This window comes from Zootoca vivipara, chromosome 11, assembly GCF_963506605.1.
Source record: "Zootoca vivipara chromosome 11, rZooViv1.1, whole genome shotgun sequence".
In the NCBI taxonomy this organism is placed as follows: domain Eukaryota; kingdom Metazoa; phylum Chordata; class Lepidosauria; order Squamata; family Lacertidae; genus Zootoca; species Zootoca vivipara.
Genome location: NC_083286.1, coordinates 847,393 through 864,666, shown reverse-complemented (window position 1 = coordinate 864,666; position 17,274 = coordinate 847,393). Strand labels below are relative to the sequence as shown.

The 17,274-nt window shown below is 41.7% G+C and overlaps 1 protein-coding gene across 4 annotated transcripts in view; it reads right to left on the bottom strand.

Annotated features, from left to right (window-relative positions):
* APBA1 (amyloid beta precursor protein binding family A member 1) overlaps positions 1–17,274 on the bottom strand; it is a 74,861-nt gene that overhangs the window by 6,468 nt on the left and 51,119 nt on the right. The window contains exons 3-10 of one of the 4 annotated variants that reach the window (XM_035099645.2): positions 14,563–14,664; positions 11,848–11,887; positions 6,635–6,780; positions 4,268–4,300; positions 3,000–3,086; positions 2,405–2,437; positions 2,128–2,313; positions 635–814 (exon numbers count right to left, since the gene is read on the bottom strand). In XM_035099645.2, the coding sequence (XP_034955536.2) occupies positions 635–814; positions 2,128–2,313; positions 2,405–2,437; positions 3,000–3,086; positions 4,268–4,300; positions 6,635–6,780; positions 11,848–11,887; positions 14,563–14,664 (807 nt within the window). The remainder of the gene's footprint in view (positions 1–634; positions 815–2,127; positions 2,314–2,404; positions 2,438–2,999; positions 3,087–4,267; positions 4,301–6,634; positions 6,781–11,847; positions 11,888–14,562; positions 14,665–17,274) is intronic. The other 3 variants (XM_035099648.2, XM_035099649.2, XM_035099650.2) reach the window with 3 other exon arrangements.

Here is a 17,274-nt window from a genome sequence, read left to right as displayed (position 1 = left end):
ATAACATTATCTGTGCAATAGTAGAGTGGAATAAAGCAAAGGAACTCAGCAGGATTATTATTGTGGGTTTAAATGACTACGAATTACATCTTCACAAAGTTCTTTTTCTACAAAGAGATTAGCATTGTATCTCTCAAGCCAGCTTCAAACAGTTTTTTTGAAACGAGCTCTTGCAACCCCGTGTTACAACTACATAAGTCAGGCATCCCCAAACTGCGGCCCTCCAGATATTTTGGCCTACAACTCCCATGATCCCTAGCTAACAGGACCAGTGGTCAGGAATGATGGGAATTGTAGTCCAAAACATCTGGAGGGCTGAAGTGTGGGGATGCCTGACATAAGTGAAAATTCTGACTGCATTAACACAGCAGGCCAAATATGTGAAAGCTGTTTCTTTTAAAAAAAATACATGGCAGATGGTAATCAATTCAATCTTGATAAATTTAGCACTATCCTAAAAATATAGAAAAGCGGGGTGTGAGAGGAGGAAAGACTGGCTGCTAATATCCCACGAGTGGAGAGCAGGGACAGAAGTCATTCTTGAGGAACTCTAATAGCTGTATAATTGTTACTAGAATTGGGTTGCTCAGGGGGTTATTAGCTCAATGGCTTTGTTATTAGAATGGGTACATACATCTTTGCAATTTTCAGACTTTGAGAAGTGGATCAGGTCATCATTGTACATGTCTTGGGTGTTGAGCAGGTCACTGTATTCCTTCTGGCTCAGGTCTTCTGGATTTATCCCATTGGCCCTCAAGAATTCCTGGTAGGCCACACTAAATGCCTGACCTATGGACTGTGCAATTAGCTGTGCCTGTAGCAGTTGCCAAAGGGGAGGGGGAATGAAACAGGAACAAAATCAGACACACCAAATTAGTTCACAAAATCAAGTGGAAGCTGGGAAAGCTTTAAAAATGATGCAACTACAGAACACATCAAAGTGATTCTTTTTTATTATAATTAGTGGTTGCTGAATCATTTGGCTCACTAAGGGCCATAAGCTGGGCAAAATATTGTGAGAGCCCTCAGCAAATGGACAGCAGTCTCATAAAAATTAGCCTCTTGTTCCTCGCTTAGGGTCTCCTCAAGTACATCACTGTATAAGAGAATTTGGGTCATACTTGCAATTTGTGCTTCTGGGTCTGCTGTGTATTCTCACCAGTTCTTATTCTCACCAACTCATACCCCAATAGTAGTCTAGATGGTGCCTTCCAAATGTCATGGACCGGGGGGTGGCGAACTATGGCCCGGGGGCCGGATGCGGCCCACCAGGCTCGTAAATCTGGCCTATGGACCCTGCCGCCCGTTCAGTCAGTCCCTGCGCTGAGCTGAACCGGCGCGGTGTTTCCTTGAAAAGAAGCTGAGGACGCCTCGCAGGGACTGACTTCCACGATTGGCTGTGGACAGAGAGGGTGGTGGGTGGGCGGGGGGCCTGGGCCGCTCCATGGGCATCATGACAGGCATGTCACAGGGCTTCATCTGGAGCTTGGCGCACCTGCTGGCCCTGTGCCTGGCTCCCGACTCGGCGCTACTGTTGGTGGCGAGCTCGGTTGCAGCGCTGGAGGGCGAGCTGCATGCGTGCGCGGCTTGCCCACCGACCTGGCCTCAGATGATGGGCCACAGCATGTGGTGAACGCCGCCTGGGGGCTCCACGGGGCAGGGCCAATGGAGCGGCTGCTGCTCGTCAACAACACAGGTGAGTGGGCGGTGTTGAGATGCGCTCCTGAGACAGCTTGCAGGTATTTATATTTTTCTAAATATAGCTGTCAGAGGGACAGGTGACTGGCCCCCTGATCAAAAAGTTTGCTGACCCCTGTCATGGACTATAACTTCAGCCCCAGCCATCATGGCCAACGGTCAGGGGTGATGGGAGTAAATGGTCTACCAACATCTGGAGGGCACCATAATGACTGCCTGTCCTGAAAGAATTCTCCCTCTCTTTGCTCTCTTCCTCTGTAGTCATTGTTTCCATCTCAACCCATATCATTCCAGGCCTCAGTCCCTGCCCCCACCCCAGATGACTGAAGGAGGGCCTTCTCTTGCAGTGTGATCAGTTGTGGTTGCATTTGAAAGTGAGAGGAACAACTCTTTGCTCATTTTCAATGCAGAAACAATAAAGCTCCTTACATCCTCAGATTCAAAGACATGGCAGATCATTTTATACTGTCTCTTCCCATCCTGGGAGGGATGAGATGCCTCCACATTATCCTGGGAATTAGATCTTGGCATTCGCCTGCGAGCCATCAAGACGACTATATTCCCAATATCTGCAATGTAGGAAATGGTCCTCAGCGGGTGATCCATCATAGTTTCCTAGAGAAGACAAACCCTTCCGTTAGTGTTCTTCAGCACTAACACATAAGAATTTAAAAAACATTGGCATTCAGTGCACACAAACACTTACGTTTTCCACATTAAAGGGAATTTTCATCACCTCCTAAAAGCAAAGAACAGTAGAAGTTCCCACTTGCAAGATCTCGAATTGCAGCAGTATGAGGTCAGGATATCTATCCCTCTTTGCAGAAAGCATAAGCTTGTCTGATTTTGGACTACAGCAATCTAGCAGTTCTTTTGAGTTATATTTGTAGCCCTATTAACTTTCATATGCTCCCTCCCCCATAATACTGTACTTATTTAAACCTAAAATGCTAGAAGGCATTTTATTCTTCCTTGTCAAACTGACATTTCTTGGCATAACTTTAATTTTTGACCTTTCTTAGAGTAAGCATCTGCAAAAATATTTAGGTCATAAAGGTGGAGAAATAACCTTTGTGAAATGAATGACAAAAACAAAACAAAACCATGTTGATAGCTCCTTTTATAAAACATTTGGAGTGCAATGATATTTCTGCCTCACTTCACCCCCTAATAAATGATCTAAACCATGTTACCTCTTCAGGCTAATAAAAGGAACAAATGGAAATAAATACAATACAGTATATGGGTGATGAATCAATGAGGCAACAACACTGTCTTATTTTGATGGGTATTTGCTGTACCTGAGTGTCTGCATTCAGCACTTTTATCCTCTGCGTTGAGATGAAGAGGTCAACTTCTGTCATGGGCTGAGATTCACCTTCAGGGGCCTGCAATTAAGGTCAGAGTTAATCAGCAGCAGCAACAACAAAAAAAGCATTTGTGAAGAATCCTTGAACAGAACTGTGTTAGATCACACTTTTAAAAAGCCTTAGGACACAGTCATCAGAAGAGCAATGCAACATGTAGCATTTAGATAGCAGAAGCATTTAATGTAAGCATTGAGGTATGGAAGCTGTCCATAGGGGTACGAAATGTGAGTTACGAGCTCAAGTCAGTACTGTGCACAAAAGTGTTAATTCCCTACAAATCTCTTGCCTATTATCCCTGTTCCTTCAAGCATTTTTCTCTAGACTTGCGCTCTTGCACATATCCCTCCTCCTCTTTCCCACACGTAGAAAGAAAGTACTGTGATGCCTGAGCCTATGAAGTGATTAAGAGTTGCTTAGTGGGTTCAAGGAGAGACTGAGTATACACAAACCTCTGGTATTTGTCTTGATTGTTAACTTCCTAAATGTTGCAAGACTGTCCTTGACCGAACTCTATAATCCCCTCTATTAGAGCAGGAGTAGTCAACATGGTGCCCTCAAGATGTTATGGGAGTCCAACTCCCATAAGACCTGCCAGCCAACACAGCCGATGGTCAGGCAGGATGGAAGGTGAAGCCCAACCAGGTCTGGGGTGCACTATGTTGGTTAGCTCTGCATTACAGAGCGGTTATTTAACAGAGTTAAGGAAGATGGTATAGAGAAGAAATGGACAAGCATATATACAGTGACCTTTTCTCAATGGCAGCCTTTTTATATTTGAATCATAATTTTGCATTAGGAAAATTTGGAACTTTTGTATACAGTGGTATCTCTACTTACGAATTTAATGCGTTCCGAACACAGTTTTAGAACCATACCATTTGATATATTAAAAACCTTTCTCAGTCAGCTCTATAGTTGGAAGATAGTTTTGGGGATAGCCTATTTTCCATTTAATTCAACCTTTCCGTTACCCTACTTTGCATTACCCGACTAACATGAAATGGCTAATGGTAAACAACAAAGTAAACCATGCTACTGGTTATTTGAAAAATGTCAATTTATATGGTGGTTCAAACAAATTGTAAGAAAAGGTTTGCTGGATACAGAATTTTTAAAAATAAAATGTGAAAATCAAAAGTAATAAATGCAAAACAAAACAAAAAACAAAAAAACATCAAGCTGATGAGTTTGTACTGCACCTTCTTTCTGCTTTTGGCTAATTTCTGGGCCATCTGCTTAGCATGTAATAAACAGAGACAGGAGAATAGTTAGAGAGGTATTTTCAGAGACTCCAAGTCAGGACCATGACTGCCATCTAGCCAAATTAAGTTCTGCTTCATAATTCAAATTTCACACAGAAAAGTAAATTTTTATAAAATAACCCTGTACATAGACACTAGTCGAGAGAGGAAGGCAGACAGACCAAAAAAGGAAAACATTTTACCCAGTAACTTAAAAAAAGAAGGAAAAATAGACTAGCTGCCTTAGAGGAGAATTGTACTGTTGAGAGAGGAATAATTCTGCTAAAGTGCAAATTCAGCTGTTGCTGTTAAGAAATGAAACATCATTTCTTCAATCCACAAGAGAAAAGCAATCCAGCCCCGACACTCCAATTTAGCTAAACTCCATCCAATCCTAAACATGTTACTAGAACTCAATATAAACAAATGAGTCTTATTTTTGTGGAGGCTGCTTGAAAACATCCTCGGCCAGACAGTTTGCCATGTAGATCCAAGGAGAAACAGATGCCCGCCCTTCAGGTTGCCACCTGCTCTACACACAGAGAGTAGTTCTCCTGCAGAGGATGTTGCAAGCCACCTCCACTTGGCAACTGCAACTTTAAAGCAGCCTTTGGGCAACTGACCTTTGGCCACAGGTAGATGAGCTCCTGAGCCCCCATAGCTTCCTGATGGCAAGATGAGCAGCACTGCTAGGAAATTGTGTGCCTCTGTTAACTCCTATACTGGGTCTTCAATGTGTATATACTAAAGGATCACACCATATGGAGGATCCCTACGACCAAGACCAAGTGTCTAGGATTCCAGGTATTATGTATGAATGGCTAGCAGCCATTTGGGCCTACAAAGAGGAGATGTTTTGACACAAAACTGATCAGAGGGACGTGGCACAAAGCGGCTGTCTTCCAAACCATGCCCATCAACCCTCCACACAGAAACTGGGATCGTGTTTCTTTAGGTGCCACACAAACAAAAATATTGAGAACTCATTCCATATCTTTCACAAAAAATGATTTTTGTTTGTTTGTGTGGCAGGGATTTTTTTTTGGGGGGGGGTACATTATTTCAGAATACTAACTGAACAATGATAACATGTGAATGCATGCCAAAAAACCAAGAAAATCTCAGCAACTCTACTGCTACAAATGGTAAACACAGAAAGCCCCAAGTGTGGAGCTGAGGTATAATCTAGGAGTGGTGATTTTACAGATGCCTAGAAAGAACACAACTATGTGCATCTAGATAGAAGTATTTCTGTTGTGTCCCTTCCATGCTGTGCTCTAGAGACACACAGTCCTTTGGGGAATGACCATTCTGAGGTACCAAGCAGAAGATTGAACAATCCCAATGACCCAAGCTGACGCAGTGACCCCCTCCTGACCCCAGTATTGTTCCTGCCCACCACTGCTGTGCGAGAGAGGAAGGGTGGCAGCACCCTTGCTGTGAAGGTGGTTAAAGACTAAGGGACCAGAACCACCAAGGACTCCCCAGCCACTCCATGTGCCAGGGGGCTGAGGCACAGGGGGAGCAGTGCTCTTAGTTAGGTACTGACACCAGTACAAAGACAACAGTTCCGGCAGTTTGTGCTGGATAACAGCGCAAAGTCACTGATTTAAAATACTATTAAAATACATTTTTAAAATACAAAATATACTATACATATCTATACTTCTTATAAATTCTGTGTTTATGTCAGATATCTACCAGAAAATACACAAAATGCCATTTAAAACTTCTTCAATCTTACCAGCACATTTTTGAAAAGGCAGAATAGATTCAACTTAGCAACTACTGTATATCAGTATTTCCCCCCCTCCCTGCATGGTAAATCCTCAATGCCCATTCCATGGTCATCATGTTCGTGTGAGCATTTTTCTTGGGCTTGATCACAATGCAATATATGTTAAAACAGCAAGACAATGTATTCAGTCTCCAAACCATCCTTTCCTCACCCTCCAACCCACTGCACCCCCCATGGGCCTCTCCAAAGTATTGGGACACGGTGGGCCTACAGGGCTGAACACTTGCATTTCTGTACACTGTGGATGGGCTGGATAACCTGTGTCTAGAATAAGGGCAGAAATATTAATTCCCTCCAGAGACCCCTTTTGTTCAGATTATAAGGATTATGTAATAACATCCACTGCTGTAGGATGTCACCCGCAGAGCATGAGAGCAACTTATTTTATATGAAAAAATGACCCGGCAAATTTTGGGGTCCAAACACAAATTACCACTAAGAGTACATTTCAGAAGGGGGTTTAGGCATCATTCCTAGATTTAGCTTTGACTCTTCCATAGAGACAGACAACAAGAAAGATTCCTCACCTTGATTCGGCTCACAGCTTCCTGAGCCTGCATCATTCTCACATTCTTTGATGGAGTTTTGTCCGAAAGAAGCTGAGTAGAGCCAAGGTAATTGGCAGCAAATATGATTCCATCAATTAAATCTTCAGGATCACAGGGTCCAGGAACTACAGGATGGAAAAAATTGAATTACTGAGCAAAATTATGCTGCTAATGGGAAAGAGAGAGAACACACCACTTCTGGTGCCAGAAGCAAAGGCTGCAAACACAGCTTTGGACTGGCTGAAATTCATCATGATAGCAAAAGATCAGATACAATGAGAAGAGACAAAGAGCGACCAGCCTCTCTGTCACAGAGACAGCACTTGATAATCCAACCTGACTCTTACATTTGCTCATTCAGTTGAAACAAAAGTTAACCCTGAAGCAAAATAATCTCAATGGGTTTTTCTCTTTCCTTGTCAGAAAGGCACAAAGCCCTGGTTTGGCCCCAACCCCACCTTCAGTGAGTTATATAACATCAGATAGGCTTCTAAAAATGTGCAAAATAGCATAATCAGTGCAACAAGGAAATTAAATAAATTGCCATATATTAGCTTACTTATAACAATATATTTGGCTTTTTTTAAAAAGAGTGGCTGGTGGGGAAAGAGAAATAAGAGAAACTGGGTTGTGTAGTCTTGGCTCAGGGGCTTTGGGTAGGAGAGGGGTCTGGTGTGCATGATTTTTAAAAAGTCTAATCTGATTCCCTTTTTTGACACACAGCTGCAAATGCTGCTTTCTGTGCATGTGCAGAAGCATACGGGAAGCTAAATTTCTCCTAGGATGAAGACGCATCCAGTTGCCTTTTTGGAGTGTCAATGAGGCAAGAAAGGCTGGGTTTCTCTGCAGGCACCTATTGCTGAGCAATTGTGGCTTTACCAATGGAAGCTCTGCCCAGCTTCTTTGTGGAAGCAATATCTCCTTTCCCCAGATATCACCTGCATCTTTCCAAGGTTTTCTCTGCAATAATGAAGGCTAGACACTGATATGTACCCAGCAAAGGCAATACTAGAAAGAAAACATTAACCTAGACCCACACCCTGCCCCAAATATAGTGGAGACTTGGTGTTACCCTTGTAGAACACTGGCTGGGGGACGGACCAATATTAACTGGCTCTCGCTCCACTTAGCAGAAGGACTTCTTCCCTACAAGTTCCAGCAGCTCTCAACTCTCAGACCAAATAGCTCTCAACTCAGGAGATCCTAAAAGGTATCCATAACCTGTTAAAAAACTACCTTAGCCTTAACTCAGTTTAGCTGGACTAACTACAAGTCTATGATGAGCTCCTAAATTATTTGACAGATGGTTTGTTTGTTGTGTTAAATTAACTGGCTTGTTCCTACAAAGTACATACACTTTTGCACATTACAGCAACACAGTGTACTTATACCCTCCATCGGACAGAATATTTCACCTCAGCCCTATTGTCCTGGTGCAGGGAAGAGAAAATACAACAGTCTGGGCTAACAAACGACGCAGCTTGATCCGCAGGCCCCAGAGGAAGGAGGGAGGGGAACATTATAACTCAAATAGGACAAGAATCCAAAGAAAGGATATGCATGTGAGAGAGAGATAACTGTGGGACTTCTGTATTCACTGCCAATAAGAACCCAAAGTTACAAGTTGTGCAGAAGTAGAATCATAGAATCAGAGAGTTGGAAGAGACCACAAGGGCCATCCAGTCCAACCCCCTGCCAAGCAGGAAACACCATCAAAGCATTCCTGACAGATGGCTGTCAAGCCTCTGCTTAAAGACCTCCAAAGAAGGTGAGTCCAGAGTACAGGTGCAAAAAGAGAAAACAAATGTTAGCATTGTTCTCTCCCATGCAGGTTTGGGATTCTAGTCTTTTCTGGCTGTAGCATTCCAAGCCAGGTGATCTCAAACACAATGCAACTTCTCTCTTTGAGAATAGATTTACAATTAGGTTGAGCACTCTAAAGCAGTCTACTTTTTTTTCTTTTGAAAACTAAAAAGCAGGTTTGGAAAAGCTCAGCATAACAAATGAGAGGCTCAAGGACATCTTTGAAAGCAGGAATTCAAATTGGAAACCTGGCTTATTGTAAATCATGTTTGTGCTTTAAATGTTCAAAGCCCTTGCTCAGATCGTATGAATCATAGAACTGTAGAGTTGGAAGGGACCCAAGGGTAATCTAGTCCACCCCCCTGCAATGCAGGTATTTCAGCTGAAGCATCCATGACAGATGGCCATCCAACCTCTGCTTAAAAACCCCCAAGGAAGGAGAGTCCACAACTTCCCGAGGGAGATGGTTCCACTATCAAACAGCTCTTACAGTCAGAAAATTCCTCCTGTTTAGTTGGAATCTCCTTTCTTTTAATTTGAAGCCACTGATTCCAGCTGCACCCTCCAGAGCAGGAGAAAACAAGCTTGTTCCCTCTTCTATGTGACAGCCCTTGGGATAGTGGAAGGCAGCTCTCATATCTGCTCTCAGTCTCCTCTTTTCCAGGCTAAACATACCCAGCTCCTTCAAGCGCTCCTCATAGGGCTTAGTTTCCAGACCCTTGATCCTCTTGGTTGCCCTCCTCTACACACCTTCCAGCTTGTCAACATCCTTCTGAAATTGTGGTGCCCAGAATTGGACACAGTATTCTAGGTGTGGTCTGAGCAAGACAGAATAGAGTGGGACTATTACTTCCCTTGATCTGGACACTATACTTCTGTTGATGCAGCCTAGAATAGCGTTTGTTTTTTTGCTGCTACATCACATTGCTGACTCATGAAAAGCACGTGGTCTATCAAAATCCCTATATCCTTTTCACATGTATGGCTAGTAAGCCAGGTGTCCGCCATCCTGTATTTGTGTATCTGATTCTTTCTGTCCAAGTGCAGAACCTTACATTTCAGGCCTTACTGAAATTCATTTTGTTAGTTTGGGCTAAATTTTAACTCTGTCTTCTGCAGAATTAGCCACCCCTCCCAGTTTGGCATTATCTGCAAATTTGACAAGGATCCCCTCAATTCCTTCACCCAAGTCATTTATAAAAGCATTGAACAACGGACCCAGAACAGAACCCTGCAGCACCCCACTTGTCACTTTTTCTCAGGATGGCGAGGAACCATTAATGAGTACTCTTTGAGTTCTGTCAGTTAACCAGCTACAAATCCAGCAAAAAATCTTTAAAAAATTATTTATGCTGAAAAATGTAAAAGCATATAGTGTGTAATAGATAATTCCTCAATGCAAGAAGAATTTGTGGGGTTCGAGACAAAACACTCAACTGAAAAACAACAACCATAACCAAATTAGTATTCTATAAAACATTTTAATGATGCAATCCGTTAACCAATTCAGCTGCATGCACACAATTATAAATAGTCCATAACTTAGTCCAATACTATCAATGTTTCCAGTGGGTTTAATGGGATTTAATTATTGCTAAGGACTTACAGGTCTTTATTTTGGTATGAGCTTTCGTGTGCATGCACACTTCATCAGATCCGAAGTGTGCATGCACACGAAAGCTCATACCAAAATAAAAACTTAGTTGGTCTTTAAGGTGCTACTGAAGGAATCTTTTTATTTTGCTTCGACTCAGACCAACAGACCAACAGTGACTTACAGGTCTGCAATCTAAGCCAATTTAATGTACAGGGGATATATTTTCTGGCGATAGTAGAGACATCGGAATATAAAGAATAATGTTCTGAACAAAAGTCAGAATTGCACAGTGTTGGACTAAGACTGGGAAGACCCAGATCCAACCTCCACTAAGCCAAGAATCTCACACCAGGGGCAGACACTCTCCGCTTAACCTACCTCACAGGGTTTTTAGGGTGGGGGAAGACCCAGGTACCCTCTCCTAAGTTCTTTTAATGTAGCTAAACCAGGGGTGGGCTAACCTGTTGTTGGACATCAAGTTCCATCAACCCCAATCAGCATGGCCAAGAGCCAGGGAAGGTGGGAGCAATATTTGGAGGGCCAAATGTTAGCCAACCTTTGGTTAAACAAAATACAGATTTACGTACTCATTAAGTAGTTTACTGGTTACTGGTTGTGCAACTGAAGGTTAATATTCAGGTGACCATTAACATGGGCATATAAAAGCTCCCAGAGAGCTTGTTCGCATAAGACATTTGGACAGAATCGAGCATATAGTCAAAAGCATGCAGACAACATTATTGCCACTATTAGTTTTAATTGTGATTATTAATACTGAAAATGCTTTTAGGCCCCAATCCATGTTGGACATAGTGCACCAACACAAGCATGTTAGCAAACTGGATGTATTGACCCCAAATCCAAGTGGTGTCCTGGCACTTCCGGAAGGGCTCCCAGTGGAGGCATCTGCGAATGGGAGGGACAAGGTGCCATTTTTGCTTATTTCCCCTCCTTCCTTGCAGTTTCCAGCACAGCAAAACAATTGATTCCAGAGAGTTGGGAGCCCTTCAAAACAGGGTGGAATGTTGAAGGTGGTACAGGAAGCTTGCAGCGGGGAGCGGAAGAGGAGGGAATTGGCAAAAGGTGGCTCTCACCTTGTCTTCCATTAGCAGATGCCCTCACTGAATTGAATGCCCTTCCGTGACTGAAAAGCTGCCCAGGGGATGCAAGCTGAATCTGGCCTGGAGGCAGCGAGAAGCTGAGCCCAATGCAAGGCTCAAAAGAGGAGGCCCACATGGACCAAGGTAGACATGAGTCTGACCTTGGCCCTCAAGGCTTTTTCTTTACTAAATAGAAGCCCCAGGCTTTGCCCATGCCATTGTCCCTACATGGAGGACTCTGAATTATCATTGTCTTCCAGACAGACATCAATGAGGGCTTTTCTCCTGAGGCAAATATCAGTTGCAGTGCGTAGGGAGAGATCCAGATTGTGACTGCAGTAGGGACAAAAGGAACAAGCTGCGCTAGAACCTTCTCCCTCATGTGCCTGGGTTGTTGTCTTTCTTCAACTTGCAAGTTTTGCTTCTATGGTGATGAAGCCTCTCCAAGAAGTGCTGGCAAAAGCAGTGGAGGCCCTTCATCCCATAACCCGGCCCTGAAGAACAAGCACTTGAGAAAGTTACTAAACAGATTGTGTGAATTGATTAACACCTGTTCTTACCTCACATTGCACTTACTGTATATGAAAAGGTTTTTGAAACGAGAGAGAGAGAGAGAGAGAGAGAGAGAGAGAGAGAGAGAGAGAGAGAGAGAGAGAGAGAGAGAGAGAGAGAGAGAGATTTTGATAGCTTACCTTCAACATAGGTTGGGAAAGAAGCCAAGCTTTTTCTTGACTGTAATTAAGAGAAACAGGATATCAAACTAAGCTAAGCATGCTGAGGTATGCATTAAAAAGCCTTTCATGCAGAACTGACAAAGTTATTCATCACACACTGACAGTTGTTACCCGATCTCTGTGGATAGCCTAGTAAGAAATATGTATACATATTTCAAAGGATCGGTTAATTATTAAGAAGTTATCCTAGAGTGTAGTCTAGACCATTACCATCAATAAAGTATTTCCAGGCTGCCTTTCCTATGAATGACAGATTTTTAAAGTTCCAAAGATGTCACAAACATTTATCATGTCATGAACAGAAACAGTGACAAAAAACTAAAGAACTCTAGACTCTGGCAATGTGTTAAGGGTCTTAGGCTTACATTTATAGGTCCATTCATGTGAAAGAACTTCTTAGTAATCTCGCTCATTGCTGAAGTTTAGATAAACCGGTAGTTTTAAGGTAAGAATTAATCCACTTTGATTGAACACAAGCAATCCCTAAACACACAAAGAAGGAAGCCCCACTGAACACAATGGGACTTACTTCCAAGTAAATACAGCAAATGTTTAAAATTCATAAAATACAATAAAACTTATCTGAAGCTACAGTTTGATTAGGTCCTATAGAACAGCATCTTGGAACAAGAAAATAACTAGTAAAGAGAAAAATGTCAGATAGAAGTATCAATTACAGTACTGCCAAATAACTGAAGACCTCTTGCTGACAAGACACTTTGAGGAAATTAAGTACTGGGGTGAGATTGTGACATCTATTTCCACCAGGGAACCGACTTTTGCGGCCATTTGCTCTATTGCAATGCTCCGACTCCAAGATCCTTTTAAATAATTCATCCAATTGCCATGAGCAGATTAAAGTGGTTTATCTTCTGCATTCAAGTAGGCAGAGATAATAAAGCAGTAGAACAACAAAGAGCATTTATGAGAAAAGCTTAGTGGCATAAAATACACAGCCTTCAGTTAACTGATATAAAAGCTTTACTATTATTATAGCTACCATTATTACTATAAATCTTGATTCCTTCTTTCAGAGAGAGTAGTTTTTAAAAATATCTATTATCCTTCAGAACAAATATTTGTTACAAATACATTTGTGTAATCTCTTGACTGATACTCCCTCCATTTAGGCATTTGGCTTTATACAAAAAAAAATCTGTGCAGAAGCAAAACATTCCATATCTCACTAAAGGGCTGAAGAAAGGAGGAGAGAGGTAGAGGATACATTCTGAGAGTAACTTCATACTGGCACATTGCTTAACACGCTAAGTGTCAGCCTGCCCTGAAAAACTGTGATTGGTATTTTTAAATTAAAAATTATTCTTAAAAAAGCTATTTCCCCAAATGGATAGATTTACTGTGTGCAGTTATTCAGAATATACCGGGTAGCTGTTAGGTTTGGCTGACACTTTCTAACATATCCTTCAAATTTCAGGAAAAGAGCAAATATGTCCAAATGCCTGGAAATTTTGAGAGGGAAGTATTCCAACTTTAACATCTTGGTCAACTGAGCCTGAGGATGGGACACCTGCATTTCCACTTTTAGAAGAGATATTCCTGGGGTTCGTGTCTCTATAGTGTGTCCAGGCAGGTGAAGCAGAAATGATTCAGTTGTGACTTTGCGTAGCTAGAAAGTCTAGTGCAAGGTGAATTCCAAGGAAGCAGTATCACTGCTGCCTTTAAGGAGTACATCTTATGTGCTCTTTAAAAAGATGCCCAAGGACCACCCCCACCCTCAAAAAACCCCACATCAAATATTACTAGTAAGCAGACAATACTATAAAGAATTCTACTGTTAACCTATTAGGACAAAGCATTTCAAAGTAAAGTAACATGCATGTCTTCGGGCAGCGAATTGTAGTACTACGGAAATTGGACTCTGCTTTGTGGAAAGACATTTGGAAAGTGTTGTGGCAATTCTCATTTCTCCCCTGAGGAAGGTGCTGCTGTTTGTTTAAAAAGAACTGTAGGAATATTTCTAATATACTAAATTTAGGAATAGTTATCAGTGATTCCAGCAGTGCTTATAAGATCTTCAGTCTACAGCATAGCTGCCAAGTTCTCCCTTTTTTAAGAGAAATTCCCTTATGCTGAATAGGCTTCCTCATGAGAAAATGGAAAACTTGACAGCTATGGTCTACAGTGGTGCCTCGAGTTACGAATTTAATCCGTTCCGAAGGCACCTTCGTAGGTCGAAAAATTCGTAAGTCGAAAAATGCCATTGGAAACACGATTTCCCAAAGGAATGCATTGGAAACGGAAAAAATTTGTAAGTCGAAGCAACCCTACCTAAAAATTTGTAAGTCGGAAAATCCCTATCTAAAACCGCCGCGGGTTTTTTCCGGATGTCGAGACATTTGTAAGTGTGCAGCCATTACCCCCATTCGTAAGTCGAAAAATTTGGTTGTCGAGTCGTTTGTAAGTCGAGATACCACTGTACCAAACCTAACTCTACCTAATAAAAGCTGCATTCCTAAATCAGATTGGATTTGAATTTACTGGTGAATACATGTATTGCAGACTGCAGCCTAATCTAAAAAGCTTATTGCATACCATAAATAAATCATTTTTTAAAAGATTGTTTAATGCACAGAACACAATTAAGGAGTCCTAAATATGGGGAACATTTTCAGTAAAACTACTGCTTTTAAAAAGACCTGTACTGTACTCTACCTCCTTCTTGGTGGGGGTTTCTGCTGTTCCACCGACATCTTGGTGATGCTGCAGACCTGATGATTCAGCACCTCGTGGGGAAGATGAATCAGGAGATGGAGACTAGACATAGAAAAGATACACAATGAAATAAAATGCTGACAGAACAATAAATGGTATTTGTTGCTTTGAGATTGAGGACTGGGCAAAGGGTTCAAGGCAAATAAGAACTCCAGCAAAATTAAACATGCAGCATTTCATGGAATTATATTCAGATTTATATTTTCTTATAAGCAAGTCCTATTAATTTTAAGTCTGCATAAATGTAAATAATAAAATTATTGTTGAACCACTAATTTGAAAAAAAACCTGCAGATATGGTTAAAAGACTGGATGCAAGAAAACTGTACATTAGAAAGTACATTAGGAAAAAAGTACATTAGTAAGAAGTGGGATATATGGTTTTCAGGTCTGCGCATTTTAAAATCAAGTCCCCTGTAGTGAGTTTTGGCTTAATATTTGCTGATAAATATGTAATTAAGCAGCAAATTATATTAAAGCCCATGACTGCTGCAACAACAAATCCAGACATTAAAACCCTCCAAAGCCATGCCTGAAAAAAAGCTGTTTATAAGGCTGTTTGTATAAACAGCACTTTTGTGTCTGGATATCTTTAGTTTCTTTAAATCTTATTTCTGGACAAGTTCAATAGAAAGTAAAATCAGAAAGCCAAGCTTACAGAGTCCATTGAAAATATGAGGACAACCATGTAATGCAAAACTGAGTTCTAGCAAAGTTTATACAATGGAATCAGAAGTAAAGGGTAAAAAAAGGAAAGGACCCTGTGGACGCTTAAGTCCCGTCAAAGGTGACTATGGGGTGCAGTGCTGAGTGTTAATCAGAAGTATGGAAGCAGAGAAAGATTTTTGAAAATTGTTACTTATTAGTATTTAAAGCCTTTTTATCTTGCTCTTTGGTTGGGGGAAAGAACTCAGACAGCAGCTTACAAATATCAATAAAACAATAGAAATTACATTTGCAGGTGACAAATCAAACCAACTCTGTTCTTATTTCATTTACCATGCAGAGTCCCAAGTTTTCAAGGATGCAGCACTTCTCCTCTTTCCCCTTTGTCTTGTGTCCCTCTCACCCCACAGTCAACGGTGCACACATTTCTTACACTGTCTGTGTGCCAAGAGCCCAAAGGATTCTTGGAAGGGAACACAAAGCCACTTGGGAACAATTCAGAGGAAAAACGGATTATATGCGCAATGAAATAGTAAGTGAGGGGAAACCAAGCACTTATTGGAGATGGAGAGAAGCCCCTTGAACCCACTCTCAAAACTTCCAGGGCTTGATTCAAAAGAGCTCTGCTGAAGTCATGGGGATTTCCAGGCTAACCAGCACCAGCGCTGCCACAGGCCTCTGTGCTGCCCCAGCTGTTCCAGGAGGTTGAAGGATGGCTGACATGAGCCTGCTCACACAAGACATCTTCGGAGCTCAGGCCTTGTCTGCCGACCTCTAAATACAGGATGAGAAGAGTCTTTCCTCCCCTCCCACCAAACACTGCATTTTCAGAAAAATGGAATAAAGTTCCCCTCCCATGTCCAATGCCTTCTTTCTATTATAGTCTCCTTGCTAAAAGAAAAGCAGGAGGAGAGTGCGCTGAAGAGATCTGTATCACTCCATAAGCTTGCAGCGACTAACCAGAAGTGACAACGGTACAAAATAAATGTGGTTACACATTGTGAAAAGCAAACTCACCCTCCACAGTCACTTACAAATCTCACAAATAGCAGTTCTCTACAACCTACAACTATTTTAAAAACTACACCACAGCGGCACAGTTTAATTTTTGAGAATTAATTTCTACTCTTCTGTATCATTCACAATATTATAGAAGCATCAGTAATAAAGGCTGTACAGCGATACCTCGAGTTACGAAGACGATCTGTTTCGCGGCCGTCTTCGTAAGTCGAAGTCTTCAGATGAAGTGCCACTTTTGCGCATGCGCGAAACGTGCTTTCGCGCTTCTGTGCATGCGCCGACCACATGCACCGCTATGCGCAGGTGCAGAAAACGCACATGCGGTGCGCGCGGCGAAAAGACTTCCGGGGTTGTCAACTTCGGAAGTCGAAACCTTCGGAAGTCGAATCGTTTGGATGTCGAGGTATGACTGTATTCTTCACAACTATGTTGCTTGGATTTCTACTGCAATGTCTTTTGTACATTGCAACCTTTGCATCAGAAAAATGAATATTAAGCACCACTTGAATATAGTTATTGTTCATAACTTTAAAAATTCAAAAATATTCTATTTTTCCTATCATAATTGTTGTTATGGTAAGAACCAAAACACCAGGACAGATCCAAATTTCAAAAGAAAATATCCAAGAAGATCATGGATGCTCCTACATCACCCACACATAGAAATGTCAGAGCAACACAACATTAACGTTATTAAAAGTTTGGAATTGTGCAGACAGAACACCTTCAGGGGGCAAGTAAACAAAATCCTAAATTGACAAATACTCTCTTGCTACAATTCACTTACCATTCTCCTAAAATACTCAGCATGAGACATCCAAAAATTCTGCTGCTGTTCTTCTCAACTTCAGAGTTGTCTGCTAATTGCTAACAATAAAGTGCCACCAAATTACTTTTTCCAGTGGTGTTATGTGCCTGGAACTTGAAATTGGAGCCTGTAACAAGAGATGTTGCTAGTACCCTATC